The sequence below is a fragment of the Panthera uncia genome, chromosome B4 (assembly GCF_023721935.1).
Source record: "Panthera uncia isolate 11264 chromosome B4, Puncia_PCG_1.0, whole genome shotgun sequence".
Classification (NCBI taxonomy): Eukaryota; Metazoa; Chordata; class Mammalia; order Carnivora; family Felidae; genus Panthera; species Panthera uncia.
The window spans coordinates 57,813,408-57,831,172 of NC_064809.1; the positions used below are offsets into that span (position 1 = coordinate 57,813,408).

Sequence of the window (17,765 nt, forward strand, 5' to 3'; positions counted from 1 at the left end):
ATGTGAGTAGGTATTTACATTTGCAGACCTAGAACTAAGCACAGAAGTCTGGGCTCCTTACATTTGGGAATCTTCAGTGAACCCATAGAACGTATTAAGGAGACAGAATACCAACATTTAGGAGTTCAGCAAAAGAAATCCAGTCCATGAAGAAACTTGAGAAGGTGAGTGTGGTGGTTTTAAAATATGTCTTTGATACTATTTGATACTTTGATACTCTTCCTTTTAATAGAAGGCTCTTAATTCCTCTCCCCTTGAGTGTGGGCTGGACTTAGTGAATCTCTCCTAAAGAATGTAACTCAAGAGTTACTACGTGACTTTTGTTGCTGGGTCATGAAAAGGGTAGCTTTTACCTTGTTCCTTCAGTTTCTGAATCTCTTGTTCTGGTTGAAGCCAGTCACCATGTTGTGAGGATATTCAAACAGCCCTGTGGAGAGGCCAGTGAGTGGAGAGGCCACAGGGGGAGGAACAAACTTGGCAGCTGGAGGAGTGAGCCACATTGAAACCAGAACCTTCTGCTTCCGTCAAAACTTCAGATGATCCCAGACCCCAGTCTTCAAGGCTTCCAACTGAGACCCCAGATAACATGAGGAAACAAACCATCCCTGCTGTTCCTTATTTTAATATTAGACCAACAGAAATAATAAATAATTATTGTTGTTTCAAACCACTAAGTTTTGGGGTGATTTATTATGCAGCAATAAATAATTAATACAGAGGAGCCAGAAAGGCAGGAGAGAAATTAAGAGAGTTTGATAAGAGAATTTGAATTTTAAAAACTCCAACTGTCTAATATCCAAAATATATAGGGAAGTTATACTACTCTAAATACTAAAAAAAAATCTGATTTAAAAATGGGCAGAAGATCTGAATAGACATCTTCCCAAAGAAGACACACAGAGATGGCAAATAGAACCATGAAAAGATGCTCAACATCACTAATCATCAGGGGAATGCAAATCGAAACCACCAGGAGATATCACTTTAACACCTGTTAGGATGGCTATTATCAAAAAGACAATAAATAACAAGTGTTGGCAAGGATGTGGAGAAAAAGGCATCCTTGTGCACTGTTGGTGAGAATGTAAATTGGTGCAGCCACTGTGGAAAACAGTATGGTTTCTCAAAAAATTAAAGATAGAAATAGCATATACTCCAGTAATTTCACTACTGGGTATTTACCCAAAGAAAACAAAAACACTAATTCAAAAAGATACATGCACTCCTCTTTATTGCAGCATTGTTTACAATAACTAAGATATGAGAGCAACCTAAGTGTCCATGGTTAGATGAATGGATAAAGAAGATGTGGTATATATATTACATTATAAGGGTATATGACTCAGCCAAAAAAAGAGAATGAAATCTTGCCATTTGTGACAACATGGATAGGCCTAGAGGATATTCTGTTGCCAACTCCATAATCCTTTTTTAAATTCAATAATCAAAGATTAGTTTTGCCTTTACAATTTTTTTATACAAATAGAATTATGCAGGGCATATTATTTTGTATCTGGTTTCTTTCTTTCAGTACACTCCTAGTGAAATTCATTCAGGTCATTGCTTACATAGTAGTTCATTCCCTCTTTTTTAAAAAGAGTTTAATTGAAGTATAATTAACATACAGTGAATAGTTCATTCCTTCTTATTGTCAAGTGGTATTCCATTGTATGAATGCACCACAACCATTCTCCCTGTACTCTGATGTAAAATACACTTAGTTATTTCTTCTTGACCATAGGCAGTGACAACATCAGAATTACATGGACAAAATTATATGTAGAAAAATTTGATATCATTATAAATAACATCAAAGAGGTGGAATGCATTAGAAAATGATAGTTATCATCTCTCCAGACTCTCTATAGAATGAGAAAGTTAGAAGTCTTCTGTTGACCATAAAGAGTATACTGCCCATATAACACTTAACCTGAAAATATAAACTGCAATGAAAAAAATCACAGATGGGTCAATTTTTTGAAAAAAAAAAAAAAAAAAAAGAACCAAAAGATATACTGAAAATTAATGACAAAGAAAAAAAGAGAATAGAAAAAAATGGGAGTTTTTAAAATTTCTTGTACACATAACAAATACACATGCACACACATACATATCAGCAATACCTGTAGTCATTTTATGTAGGGGCCAATGGTACTGCATATCACACATGAGTTTTCAGTTGCTCTCTGGGGAGTATTTGATACTTTTTTTAAATCAAATCTAATAGAAACTTAAAAAAAAAGAAATAAAGGGGTGCCTGTGTGGCTCAGTCGGTAAAGCGTCTGACTCTTGATCTTGGCTCAGGTCATGATCTCAGGGTTTGTGGGTTCAAGCCTGGAATTGGGCTCTGCAACAACAGTACAGAGCCTGTTTGGGATTCTGTCTCTCCCTCTCTCTGCCCCTCCCCCACTCATGTGCTGGTGTATGTGCTTTCTCTCTCTCTCTCAAAATAAATAAATAAACTTTAAAAATCTAAGTGAATTCTTTGATATATTTAACTACACATTAAAGACACTCAATGCAGGGGCGCCTGGGTGGCTCAGTCGGTTAAGCGGCCGACTTCGGCTCAGGTCATGATCTCACGGTCCGTGGGTTCGAGCCCCGCGTCAGGCTCTGTGCTGACAGCTCAGAGCCTGGAGCCTGTTTCAGATTCTGTGTCTCCCTCTCTCTCTGCCCCTCCCCTGTTCATGCTCTGTCTCTCTCTGTCTCAAAAATAAATAAATGTTAAAAAAAAATAAAAAAAAAAATAAAGACACTCAATGCAGACCTTGGAACTGTAATAATTTTTCTATGAAATCTCTTTTGTTCTTGGTAAATCTCATCTCATGTGTTCAGATATACTTTGGTTTAAAGATTTTTTCTAGGGGCACCTGGGTGATGCAGTCGGTTAAGTGTCCTCCTCTTGATCTCAGCTCAGGTCATGATCTCACGGTTTGCAACTTTGAACCCCGCATCAGGCTCTGCGGGATGGTGCAGTACCTGCTTGGGATTCTCTCTCTCCTTCTCTCTGCCTCTCCCCTGCTTGTGTGTGCATGTGCTCTCTCTCTCCCTCAAAATAAATAAACTTAAAAAAAAAGATATTTCTAGTTGGATTTCCTAAGGACATTTTGTTAATGATACTAGTTACAAAAAGAGTTATCATCTTCCCACTTCTGAACTTCTGAGGCATAAATACTTCACAATAATGTGGAATTGGGGACACAGCAAAGATACTAAGCTTAATTTTGTAACTTTCCCCAGAGGATCAAAATAACGTGTATCAACTTCTGTCCTGCAATTTCTACTTTACACTCTGTTAGTTTTGAGTTCTAAGAGCAGCCAGGAGAGTATCTGAAGACACTTTGTTTCTACTTTGCCTTTCTTCCCAGTAATATAAATATCTGAAAAGGTTATTGCTTAACCTATAAAACAGAGACATTCAAATTTATGAATACTAAAAACACCCTGTTCATTTCTGTTAAACGATGTGATGAGCTGGAAATGGTGATTTTTCTCAGTGGAAAGGACATGTCAAATAAAGGAAGAACTTTCCTTGTTGCATTCTTAACGACCCTCTGATTCCATTGTAGCCTTGATTATTCTTTATCACTAACCTTTTGACCACTTTTCTCACCCTCTTCTTTGCTTCTACTTCCCCATATTGGTAAGTCAAAATGCCATTCTCACCACCATCATCTCATGGTTATAGACCAGGCCTCCTCAAACACAGATTCAACCAAACAGTTGGGGATTTGAGCAGGCATATGGTTCCCTGTATCGCTGTTTCCTTCACTGGAAGCTGGAAATTGAAGTCAGTGGTTGTAATCAGACTAGAAGGATTACAATTCATCTAGGCTATTATTCACTGCTGCTGGTTTCATTTGTAACTTGTCTCTGCGAAGCGATTAAAAGGAAGCCGTTATTATAAGAATTTATGTACAACTGGCTTATGAATGTAAGCCACACTGGTTCTGAAACTTGTAAGACAAACCTACAGGAATATCCTATTATTTTAACTATTCTAACTTACATCTAATTTAAAGTTTTGAAGAAGATTTTATTTCTAAGACAGCATAGCCATATGGTCAGCAAATAGAGCCTGTGTCTAGTCACAAGTTAATAATAGAAATAACAGTTTCCATTGACTATTGTATATATCATGGTGGTGAATCAAGATATTTTTGTAAAGTACTCAAATAGCCTTAGGTTCAACGCTAACAGCTAATTCCATGATGTATAAAATACTACCTATGACCATTAAACTGTTTAAAATCACAAATGAGGGACACCTGAGTGGTTGTCGGTTAAGCATCTGACTTTGGTCAGGTCATGATGTCACAGTTTGTGAGTTTGAGCCCCGCATCAGGCTCTGTGCTGACAGCTCAGAGCCTGGAACTTGCTTCGTATTCTGTGTCTCCCTCTCTGTGCCCTTCTCCCACTTGTGCTCTGTCTCTCTCTCTCTCAAAAATAAACATTAAAAATTTTTTTTAAAACATCACAAATGATTTACACAGTCCACTTGTTTGCCTGTAGGAAATAATAAAATAAGTAATCCACAAGAGTTACCATTTGGCTCCCCTCACCTCCATCCCTAACTAACTAGGTGAGTGGCTTAATAATCTGGTTACTTGATAATTTTGATATTCATTTTTTCATATTTAAAGGGGAAACTATAATTATAAGGTGGTTGTGAGGAGTAACTGGCAAGTATGTAAAGCACCTGCCATGTACTTGACATAGAGCAGGTACTGAGTAATTGGATCTATATTATTCATAACAACAAATAATTAATTCTGTGTAATCAATTAGCTTCTTAAAAAACATTTACCATGTTTATGTAGAAAAACCATGTACAGTTTTGTCATTTGGGTTGTTCTCAGGTACCTTGGTGTAACACCACCTTTTTTTTTTGGTCTGTTCTCACTAGAGATGCTAGCCGTGTAGACGTCCCAAAGTTGACAATGACCTTGCCTCAGCTCCTGAGTTCCTCTTGTGAGAGAGCACTGTTTCTACTGCTTCTGGGCTGTGTGGTGTGGATTCTGCTTTGGGGGCTACTGCCTTTATTCCTTGGATCATATTTTTCTCAGTGATCCAGAAGGAAGGTATAAGAAAGCACTGAGGTTTATAAAATAAGTATGAATATATTTTATACTTCAAAGGTGCCTTTTTTGGGACTTGACAGTTTACAAGGAGAGTTGATGATGATTAGTTTATAATTCTAAGAAAACAAAGTGGGGAGTTAGACTTTCTTTAGATTAGCTGATAGGGAGCAATCTAGGAGTAGGCTTTATCTATCCTAGCAGCATACCAACATCATTTATTTTTTTTTAATACAGCTTTCCGAATGTTACAATGACCATCCCAAAGTAGATATAAATACTCCAAAGTGGTGGGAGCATTTCTTAGCGGTTTCACTGAAATTTTCTCTAAGTGCTACTGAGTAGAGATATGCAGGAATAAGAATCATCTGTTTTATTGATTTGTTTTGTGACTTTGGGCTGGGACTGAATCTATCTTGAACATTCTTATGTTGTAGCACAGGGTAGATGCTTTAAAAATACCCCAAATGGAGGGCACCTGGGTGGCTCAGTTGGTTAAGCTACCGACTTCCACTCAGGTCATGATCTCATGGTGGGAGAGTTCAAGCCCCGCATTGGGCTCTGTGCTGACAGCTCAGAGCCTGGAGCCTGCTTCTGATTCTGTGTCTCCCCCTCTCTCTACCCCTCCCCTGCTCACGCTCTGTGTGTCAGTAATAAATAAAACATTTTTTAAAAATACCCCAAATGGAGACGGAGTTGAACTGTCCGTGACCAAGTTCCCTAGCCACTGATGTGGAAATTAGTGAAGACTGATTGGGAAGTCCATATAGATGACTGAAAGAAGTTTTAAAACCAAATGCATTCGGGAGAGTGTATTAGTCCAGCATCTCCATAAACAGTGCTTTTAAAAGCACCTACTTCAACGGGAAAAGTGCCTTTGTCAGCCAGATTGCAGAACTTACAAAGAAAGAGAAGAGCCTGTTTCTTTGTTGGAAAATAAGAACAATTTAACTTCTGGAAATGACTTCACAGCTTGGAGCCTAGCAATGCCTACTTTGGATTAAACTGCCTATTAATTAAACTCAAATGATTAAACATTCATCACCTTGCATTGCACCTCTCAGAAAATAAAAACAAAACCAAAAAAAAAAAAAAAATCCTGGGGTTTTGAGTGAGGAAAACAGTCACACCACAGACAGACACACACACACACACACACACACACATGCAGCCTGTCTAAAGTGCACAGGGTTTACAAGGCCAAGGGACCCGCGCTGACTGCCGAGGGCGATTGACAAACCCTGCTCGCGGGCCCAGCAGGCGCTGCGTCCCGGCGCGTTGGCAGTTGGCGACCCCCCTTGACTCCCCCTCTGCGGCGGGGCTCCCGGTGGCCTTTGGAGGCTCGGCGAGTCGGCTCCAAATGTTTTCCATATTTGTTCAGCCTCCGTAATTCGAATACCAGGGCAGGCTCAGCCCGCCCAGCGCCGCGCTCCGGGGCCCAGCGCGCTGCACACGCACCCACCCACCCACGCAGCGGCCATGGGCAAGGACAAGCAGCCCCGCGGCCAGCGCAGGCAGGGGGGGGCCGGCCGCGGACGCCGCCGGACCCGACGACATGGGGCCGAAGACGGGCAAAAGGGCCCCCAAGGAGTGCGGGGAGGAGGAGGCCCGGACGTGCTGCGGCTGCCGGTTCCCGCTGCTGCTCGCGCTGCTGCAGCTGGCCCTGGGCATCGCCGTGACCGTGCTGGGCTTTCTCATGGCGAGCATCAGCTCCTCCCTGCTAGTCAGAGACACTCCATTTTGGGCTGGGATCATTGTAAGCATCAAGTCTGTTTTGCCTAAGCGCGTTTGCCAAACAGGAATGTACAGCAGCATGGTCGAGTCCAGACTAACCCAACTGCATGCGCCCTTCCCCAGCTCCACTCCTCTAACTCGCGCTCTGCTTGGTGACTGGTGCCTGCCACACTTGGTGTGCCTGGGGGCAAGGCTGGGCGCGGTGAGACTCGTGCCCCTCTTCCGCTTCTTGCTCCGACGGGCCTGCCTTTGACGTTCTGGAGCTGGCGAGGCGAGTCAGAGGCTGCTTATTTTGGTTAAGTTGGACATTCTCGATAACAACAGCAGATTCACTTCGGCTTTTTCCTCATCCTGGTCCCCCGGACCCCACCCTTCTCTCTAGATAAGTAACAGAAAGCGAAGTAAGTTCATCTCGTAAAAGCAGGTTTGGAGAAAGCCTGCGTTTGGGGTTGCCACGTTGGGTCGTATTGATTTAATTACTTTTATATTTTTACATTTGAGATTTCATGAGTAAGTTTTATAAAGAAATGTTTTAAGGCAGGATCTGTGAATACAGCAAGCACAGCCTTACTCTACTGGAGTCTAAACAGGGTAAACCCAGGGGCTGGCTGCCGCAGAAGTATATTTGGGACTCTGCTAATGGATGTACTGTTCTAAGCAGAACACTGGTCAGCTGTTGTGACTGAGTGTTGGAACGCACAGCATACTTGGCTTAATTAAATGGATTCTTTGATGTGAAATGGGTGCCATTTACTGAGCACCTAGTGCTGCCTGTCCTGCAAGGGGCCTTCCGTACTTTATTTCTAATCCCCACGTCATCCTTCTGAGACACTTACTATCATTTCATTTCTCAGATGAGAAAACCGAGGGCAGACTCACCCGGAGTCACGAGTTGGCAAATCAGCCAAGTTGATTCCTTCTTGCACCAGACCACACCTGCATTTTCCTCAGTGAGCCACGCTGCCACATTTAGTTTGTGATTTTAATATTGTTAGAGTGCCTTGAGGCTTACTCAGATCTCTTTCACGTGCAGTCTTTTCTTTCATCCGTGAAACAACACTTTGAGGTGGGAACTGTTACCCTTCTTTGGACAGGAGGGAGCAGGCTAAGAGAAGCGAAGTGACAATCTCTAGGCCCAGAGATTAAAAGTGGCACAGCCAGGCGACACTAGAATGGATACTTCTGGCTCCTAGTTTCATACTGCGTCATGACTGCTATTACTGACCACAGGAACTAGAACTCATAAAACTACCCTCAAAATAATTTTGTATCAGGGACAGATGTTAAAAACACCTAATAAATATGCATCGATGCAGGTATTTCCTAATTAAGATTATTTGAACTCACAAATTCTTGCAGAGTAATTTAAAACTTCTAATTTGTGTACTACAAATTCCCATGAAATTATCATGATTGGAGTTTTCTAAATCAAGTAATTTTAAAAATAGCTTTTCACTAAGATATACTGGGTATTTTAGTCACCTAAGTGACTGTCAACCAACTCAGGGGAAAAAGTCTGTCCTTTAAGGCTAGGTGAATTAAAAGAAAGAAGGAATGAGGCTCCTTCATTCAGTGGTTTTGATGTCATTTGTAAGTGTGTTTTCTATCCTTTCTCTATTTCAACTTTAAAAAGCTCAGCACTAAAAAACCAAATTAGACGCGAAAAAAGCGTCCCTATGTTTAAGGCACGGCCATGCGAATCGTGCAATTCTGAAGTTTCATGGGCTCTTATTAGAAGCATCACATGCTCCTAATTGCCTTGGAAGCTCCCTGGGTGTGATACAAAGAACGTTGTATATGGCCAGGTCTCTGTTCTTTCCAGTTTTCCGGTTTATAATCTAGGATCCATTTGAAGTTTGCTCGTAGTGTGTAGGCCTGATGATACCTGTAATCTTAGGCTTTCTTTCAACAGAGAATCTATAGAGAAAAAAGCAGTCAGTGGAGATGCCCTGAGACAAGTTGAGGAGGGTCTCCTGGAGTTAGGCGAGGAGAAACTCTCATCCTGGCTGGGCCAGAGTCCCGGGCTCCCACAGACACCGTGCTTATGAGCCTCATCTCCCTGTGTGTGGCTGGTCACGGGCACTCGTCCAGACTTTCAGGGAAGGGAAAAGACAGGGAGGCAAAAGTGTAAACACTGCTCCTGGTACTGAGCCCCAACTTGGCCATTATTTTCTAAATAACTTGGGGCAAGTTATTTAATCTCTCTAGGCTTCCATTTCTTCATTGAAATCAGAATGGTAACAATAATTCCTACCTCTTAGGGTTGTTGTGAGAATTAAACAAGTGAATACAAGTCCTAATACTTAGAGCAGTGCTGGCTAGTGGTAAGCATTCAGGAGTGAATTAGCTCTTTTTATTAGCAATCAGAGAAGCAATCACTGGTAGTGGGAATCACTTTTCAAATTAGAAGCGGCTCTATTTTATCTCCAGTCTTGTGGAACAGTTATTTTAGACTTGCTACATTTCCTAGACCAGTTGAACCCTGAAGGAGATGTCAATTTGATTCTCAAAATTTCTCTGTTCATAGCCAAGTTACTGTGAGCAATCTTATGGTATTAGATTAGTCAGTACTTTCTAGATCTCTCTGGAGGTTTATAACAATTAACCTGGAGGAAAAAGAGCTCCTCAGGGTCATTTTCCCTAGGGATATGGAGTGACTGTGGTCTGGGATATCCTCCAGGAAATACTGAAACATTTGCACACTTTAGGATATCTGCTAGACCAAAGCAATACAGGTCAATCCCTGGGGCTGAGGCAAAGTCAAACCCACTTCTATAATTTAGGCTGCATTCAAGCAGGGCACCCAGACTGTACACCCACCCCATCAACAGCTTTAATGCTTCACTCTTCTGTTTCTCTTTATACTGGTTGCGTCTCCTCTTACCATATAGTACTTACTTCATTTTACAAAGGTTACTATCGTATTACTTTAGGATTTGGCGACTGCCATTCTCATCGTAGAATCTGGGTAGGTAAGTGAATCCATTCAGATGACTTCTCATTGACCAATGTCTGGGTAACTTGATGAATATTCAGTGAACTTCTGGTTATAAACTGAAGTCTGTCGATCTAGGGTCAGAGATTTATGTCCAGTGGAATTTTAGGAAAACAAATAGGTCATTTCTTACCTACCCATAAATGTGACTTTCCTCATCCTCCATCAGAGAGATGACTGAAGTCTTTTTACTTCAGTTACAAAAGATTCCTGTAAAGGAAAAAAATGGAATGGAGCCACTATTGAGACTATGTAACCTGTAAAAGTGCCATTCTTCTCTCAAAATTCTTTATAAATGGTTGGAGGGTTGTAAGTCACACCACAATGAGAATACAAAGTGAAACAGGGTCTTTGAGGATGAACTTGGCTAAAGGCAGGGAATCCTAGGAAATAAAAGTTTGCTCTGCATTTTATTCTACTAATGGCTTGAGTAGTTGGGTCAAATAGGCATTCAGGTGTGTTCATCATTCCAGAATCCTTATTGATAAAAAAGAAAAAAAACCACATATGCATTGAAGGGATCTAAGAACTTTGAGGCCTTTACTTAACTTCTTACTCAAATGAACATAATTTGGCTTCAGTGAAGTGTAACATATTTGAACTTTGGCTTATTTTTCTTCATTCAGTAACATTTGTTGGAGGTGTCTGCTGTGCTAGGCATTGGTCTAAAAATAATAAATCATATACCAGGAGGAGATCTCTAGAGATCCTGATGGACATGTGCCCTTATCACATCTGACAGTAATGAATACTTCCGATTAGAAAATTTAACCTACACAAATATTTTTAAAGCCCATTTACCTTTCAAAGTATTTCACTTATGGTGATTTATTTGCTTTGGCATCTCTACGCCGAAGTCAATTTAAGAGCAAACTCTTGCCTCTCATCCCCAATGGGGATGCATAGTATTTGTTAGTCTCTTGGCCCTTGTAGGGAATATTCCCAAGGAAAGTGGGAATTTGCATTATTGTGGTTTTTAGCTTTCCTCACACCTTCTCCATTGTACCCATACCACACTCAGAATAAAAACCCTGAGATATATACCACATTAATCACATTGGAAAGTTTAAGGAAAGGGCTTAAAATGGAGGGAAGAATATTTCTTTTCTTTAATGTCATTCATAAAGCTCAGCGTATGAATCTGGAATGATTAAAAGTCCTGTCAAGAATTTCAATAGCAGTTTTCATATGTTAACTTACTCTAAGGAATTCAAAATGCAGGTGTATTCAGATTTTTAAAATCTATTTTTAACCCTTGCTTAATGGAATGGAAAATTAGGTGGTTATTTATTTTAAAACAGAATAGATCCTGAAATGTACAAGTAGATATATGACATATAGCAAGTAAGGAACAGATAATATTATCCGTAATTTATAAGTAGAAAAACTGAGACATGGTGATTTGGATAAATGATTTGATCATGGTTATAGGAGAAACTGAAGGTGAGGAAGGTTTGGCATTTGGATTTTGGACAGACCCTGAAAAAAATCAAGAAACTAAAAATGGTGTCAGTTTTCCATTTAAGTATATTGACATTTGAAAAATTTAATCTGAAATTATGTTTTTAAGAAAACATTACAGGGGCGCCTGGGTGGCTCAGTCGGTTAAGCACCGACTTCAGCTCAGGTCACGATCTCACGGTCTGTGAGTTCGAGCCCCGCATCGGGCTCTGGGCTGATGGCTAGATCCTGGAGCCTGCTTCCGGTTCTGTGTCTCCCTCTCTCTCTGCCCCTCCCCATTCATGCTCTGTCTCTCTCTGTCTCAAAAATAAATAAACGTTAAAAAAAATTAAAAAAAAAAAAAAGAAAGAAACCATTACATAATAATACATTGTTTTTCACATTGGAACTTGATATGCTTCCAAGATCTAATGTTGTACCTCTGGCACCACTGGGAAATAATTTTTATTATAGCAACTGTCATAGGATTGTTAGAAACTGAGGAATGATAATTACATGGCCTAACTCTGTTTCCACTGAGTGTATATAATAAATAATGGTAGGAAAATTATCTTCTAGGTATGTGAAGTTCTCCTAGTAAGTATGAAAAATGGAATACCACTGAATTAATTTGGCAAAAGAAATTAATTTAAGTATATGAAAATAATGGAATATTTGAGAATTTGGTGACCTGTTTCCTGAAAGGATCTTAGAATAAAGAATAAGGAAGGTTAAGATTGGACAGAATCATTAGGAGAAATATATTTTCAAGGCTGCAGCTAGCCTCATACTAAGCCACACATGCGAAGGCCAAGGAGGTGCGTATTTAATGAGGAAGTTACCCTGGATCTTCTTTCTTTTTTTAAAATAAGGAGGAGAAGTGATCGGTCCTGATATTTTTAAATCCTGTAGTGTGGATATATTCAACTTAGAAATTTAACCTCTGGAAACTTTTGAGGTATCAGTCATCATTTGGTTTTATTTTTTATGGCAGAAATACTAGTGCATAGGATTTGGGGGGTAATCAAATAAAAATAAAGCAGTTTATTCTCTTTAAGTATGGCGCATGTCCATGGGACTCCTACGTAGCATATCCCTAGACACAAGACGGGTACCCATTCAGTGTTGAATTGAACTCTGTCTATACCACACTTCCCATTATCATAGTTTCTGCTTAAACTTGTGAAAACACATTTTTTAAACCATGGTTTGAGGTATGATATATAGCTGTGTTTTACAGTACCAATTTAAGTTTATTGATAACACTTTGAAGAACGATGAGGTAATAATAAGGAATGTGTTATTCCTGCATTTTGGGCTCCTAGGTTCCAGAAATATCCAGGATACACTAACTTAGCATTACTGAGATGTTTAATTCTGTGTTATAAAATAACTACAGGATTAAAAAAAGAGGAAAAAGAGGTCGTTTGACTTATTTCACATTTCTTTAAGTAGAATAAATGACGACAAATTAGGATTGACGTGGCTGAATGCTGATGTCTTCCTTATACACAGAAAGCAATGGCATAGGTTTCCCCAATTTAGTCCAAGAGTTTTGTAGTTTGCCAGTATGATAATCCACTTTGAATTTGTTCTGAGTAAGTGGATGTTTTCTAGTTTTTCTCTTGCCTTTAGCCTTGTCTGTGCATTTCTACAAAGAGTATTCTATAACTGGGTCCACCTACCAGTGTTTCACCCTAAAGGGTTAGCATCAACATTAAAGGCTCTGTGAAGAGCTCACTATACATATATCTGTGTTGCTGGAGGAAAGGAATGGAATCTAGTCATTAAACTTTAATTAGATATCATTTTGTTGCAAACTACAGTTCATTTTTAGGGCCTAGATCCTGGCAAACTAGAGAAATCCTGATCAAAAGGGCCCATCAGAATCTAGACCTGGAGGGGACCTCATGATGTCATATTTTAACTCTAGTTATTTCTCGCTGTGAATATTTAAATCCAGGTTTGTTACTATGAGTTCATAAGCTCAAGGTGAATTTTTTTTTTTTAAGTGGATGTTGGTAACAGTGTTTATAACACAAACTATATAAAAGCCTATTTCAGAGGCACATCCTCTTTCAGATGTTTTGGATGCCACCTCACATCTCAGTGTATTGAGATAAAACTTGGCAGGAGTAGCAGATGCCTGAGCAATGCAGCTCACTGGATCACCCTGGTTAATTTTAACGTTTATTTATTTCTGAGACAGAGAGAGACAGAGCATGAATGGGGGAGGGGCAGAGAGAGAGGGAGACACAGAATCGGAAGCAGGCTCCAGGCTCTGAGCCATCAGCCCAGAGCCCGACGTGGGGCTCGAACTCGCGGACCGCGAGATCGTGACCTGAGCTGAAGTCGGATGCTTAACCAACTGAGCCACCCAGGCGCCCCCACCCTGGTTAATTTTAACATTCATATGTGTATACCTACATGTATGGCAATAACCAAAACACATTGTTCTTTCTGTCTTAGTCTGCTCCAGCAGCCTCTGTTCAGGTCTCTCTTCCTGGCTTGCAGACGGCAGCTTTCTCACTGTCTGCTTCCATAAGCTTCCCTCTGTGCCTGTGCCTGTGCCTGGAGAGAGAAAAAGATCTTTCTCTCTCTCTCTCTCTCTCTCTCTCTTCCTCTTATAAGACCACCAGTCCTATTGGATTAGGACCTCACCCTTATGACTTCACGTAACCTTAAGTACTTCCTAAAAGCCCTAGCTCCAAATTCAGTCCCCTTGGGGCTTAAACATAGGAATTTGGGGAGGACATAATTCAGCGGATAGCACTTTCAGTGAAGGATCAAAGTTCATACAAGCACCTCAGTGTTTTTTAATCTCATTTGCCAGCTTATTCATAATGGCCCTATGACTTCCACTGGAACAGACAGAAGTGTGAATGTTTCTGATGAGAATTCTGAGCCAGTAAACTGCTATGTGGTGGTGCAACAGGGTGGTGTGGCTCTGTGCGCATGCCAGGAGTGAGACATATGGAGGAGGTTGTTTTTTCTGCGTTTACAGATTGCTGCTTTTGTCAAATTTCTGTAGAAGTCAAGTGCAGTAGATTCAGCCAGTGCCTACAATTCTCAGGGTAGCTTAAGCATTTCATTTGCCACCAGCTCTTTAAAGCTTAGGAATCACTGTTTAGTAAATTTCTGCCTTACTTTTCTGTCCCAGGAGTGACTCGGTAGCAGGATCTAGCGAAAAGACACCTTGGCTTCAGAGGCAAGGAAATGAGGGTGGTTGGCGGAGCATTGGTCATTGTCCTCTGATGGGCAGTGAACTCATGCTCAGTGTTTCTAGAACCCAAGGGAAGTCACCTCTCAGGTCTTTATACTATGCAGCTGTTGTTTTCATTTTTTTTTTCTTTTTTTAAAAGTTTTAAAAATGTTTATTTATTTTTGAAAGAGACAGAGACAGAGACAGAGTGTGAGCTGGGGAGAGGCAGAGAGAGAGGGAGACACAGAATCCAAAGCAGGCTCCAGGCTCTGAGCTGTCAGCACAGAGCCTGACATGGGGCTGGAACCCATGATCCATGAGATCGGCATGACCTGAGACAAGTTGGACGCTCAATCAACTGAGCCACCCAGGTGCCCCTGTTGTTTTCATTTTTGACGATCGTTCTGAAAATTACCAGATTATCAGTGTTTGTTCTATGGAACAGGTCAGAATAAAACCAGGGAGATGTTTCCACCTTGGGTCTCCTGATGTAACAGTCTAGGAGCCTGTGTCTCCTTAGTAGATCCACCCCACCCAGGGGGGATACCTTGACATACCTTCTCATAGGATCCTATGTGTCTAGCTTAGAAATCCTAAACTAAGCTCTGCTTTTCTTTATCAAGTGCTGCACAACCCAAACCATCCCAGAGGGAAAGACGAGAGTAGACTACCTCGAACTGTCCGGTATGCCTCCTTTCAATAGTTGGTCCAATCCCAGGCCCAGATGAGGAGCACACACAAGGCACGGTCCTTGTTCCGGGGCCCCCCTGCAATATCTCAGCTTTGATCTTGGAGCCTATTTGAAGTTGACACCATTCTAACCTTGCTAGAGCCACGTCCCCTGCCTCACAGCCATGGGCGTGTTCCAGCGCTGTGTTCCCTGGGTGCCGGCAAAAAGCCAGTAAGTGACTGGACACTGGAAAGCAAAGTGTTTGCTCACAAACAGCATTCTCAGATGCTGCTGAAGTTCTGGTGGGGCCTGCTTCTATTGTTGCAGAAATGAGCAGCTCTCCGCCCTGGCTGGGAGAGGCTACGAGAAACATCAAGGATGCTGTTTTAGTGGCATCCCACTTAACTGTTGTTTTGAAAGTGTTTGATTCAGCATTCATTGTAACGAGCCAGTAAAAAACCCTTTAGGATAGGTTATTATCAAGGCCTCTCTCTTGTGCGGAAGATAATGACAGGTGACAAGAAAAGAGGGGGTATTGCTAATGTGCTAACTAGACCCTGACTAGGGAGAGAATTTTGGCTGTATTACTAGGGGCAAAAAAAAAATAACACCAGCTTCTTTCTAAAGTATCAGGTGTGGCACGCCTATCAGGCCGTTAGGCTCAGGCTGAATCTTATCTCACATTTAGCTGTGCCAGGAACGCTATGAAGGAAGGAGGCCTTTTCCAAGATAAGGGAAATAGCAGTTCAGTCTTCATCATTTCTGTTGGAGAGCAGAATGAGCTGCTCACTTAGGGAGAATCCGGAGTTTCCATCCCTCTCTCAGGGAAAGGGTGGAGTGTCTAAGGCAATGAAAAAGCAGATCGGGTCTCCATAAGGTGAAGACATTGTAATTGATGGAAAATACTTTCTCCAGGACTGCATATAGATGAATGGCAGAATCCAACCATTTTACTTTACAGGTTACACGTTCACTAAGTTTATGCGTTTCTCTCCTGCAGTCAGCTAGTCAGATTCTGGAACAGAAGGATCAAACCCACGCAGGCTGGCTTTGCTTCATAGTCTTTTCGTGAACAAGTAGTTCGGGACGCCTATTAAAGCGTTTTGATCTGAGTTAAGGGCTCTGAGACCAAATAGATTTTTTTTTAGATGAACATAGGGTGACCGTAACTATTGTGTTAGAGAACCCTCAATAAATAATTCTCATTCAGTCGCCGAATCTAGTGCGTCACAAATTTTTCCACCTCGAGACCTCCCTGAGGCCTCGCTCCCCTTCTGCCTGTCCTCACACACATCACAAAAAGCTCAGTGTCTAGCTAACCCATGTTGCCATGGAAGGGAACAGGAGAAATGCTAGTGAGGCTGCAGGCTGCTTGGGGACACTGACCTCTTCATTTTGAAAAGGACAAAACACTTTACAAAGGATAAATAATATTACTATATATCACTTAATGTTACATTATAGCCTGTTTTTTTTTTTAACGTGCTCTCAATTAGAAAACCCACTTGATAATATTTTTTGGAGGTTGAACAGAATGGTCTCATTTACACTCTTGTTACAATGTTACATAATTGAATTTATATTGATTTACTGTATAATTTCTATATACTGTATCATTTCATAACTTTTTATTTATTGTACTATTTCAGATATATGAACCCAGAGATGTCAATATAGAATTATTTCTGCAATCATTTCTAAAGTGGGACCTAATTTGAGAACCTACCTAATTATGGCTGAGTAATAAAATCCAGCCTATAACTATACCACAGGAGTAGGCAAAATTCACATTTATAAGATTCCTTTCCCTTCTGAGGACTTGAAAAATCCCAGAGTGAAACAAATGAAGTATATAGGTTGTTAACTTTTCCCACAAATATGTAGCAGTTCTGTCCCTCCTGTTGATTAATGGGAGATGCTAGAACACAAACTTTGTTTCTCTTACATTCTTTGAAAATGGTTAGTTTTGCAAACGCAGGTGTATATTGAATATATTGGCAATTCATTTCTGATAAACCAAGAAAGTGAGTTAGGTGGTGGGTAAGAACAGAAACAAAAGCCTATATAAGAAAGATACTTCCTAATAAAGGCTTCACCTCTTAGGCTGCCTTGGTCTTTCCATATGCCAGGGACAGTGCCAGCAGGAGCTCAGTGTCCAGGAGAGGACACATGTACAACCAGCTACAATACAGTTTAAAAACCCTAGTGCAAGAGTGGTACCCTGATGAAGATAGCACAGTGGAGGCTGTGATGAACCCTGCCCAGAGAGGATCAGAAAAGTCAAGGAGAGGGGGTCTGAAATTGCAGAATGGGCATCAGCTTTGGAATGAAACAAATGTGGGTAGAATCCTAGCTCTATCAATTGGTAACGATTTCCAAAAATTTTTTATTTTACTCCTTATTTTCATTTTTGTGTGGGTTTAAATAAGTACAAGAGGCTCTATGCAATTCTATGATTATTTTTTAATTACAAAAACTTTCACACATATAATGGCATATAGAGTATAGTAAGACAATCACCTGCTTATACCTAGATTTATCATTTTAATATTTTCTCATTAATTGTCTTAGTTTTTTTTAAGAAATAAAACATTACAATACATTGACATCACCTGTTTGTTTTCTTAGTCATATTCTCCGACTCCA

General features: G+C 40.6%; 1 protein-coding gene across 1 annotated transcript in view; it reads left to right on the forward strand.

The window, feature by feature from the left end:
- The first annotated feature begins 6,542 nt into the window (after positions 1-6,542).
- The window catches only part of SSPN (sarcospan), a 37,846-nt gene continuing 26,623 nt past the window's right edge, over positions 6,543-17,765 (forward strand). The window contains 2 exon segments of the mRNA XM_049627222.1: positions 6,543-6,596; positions 6,598-6,834. Of these exon segments, the coding sequence (XP_049483179.1) occupies positions 6,558-6,596; positions 6,598-6,834 (276 nt within the window). The 5' untranslated portion in view covers positions 6,543-6,557.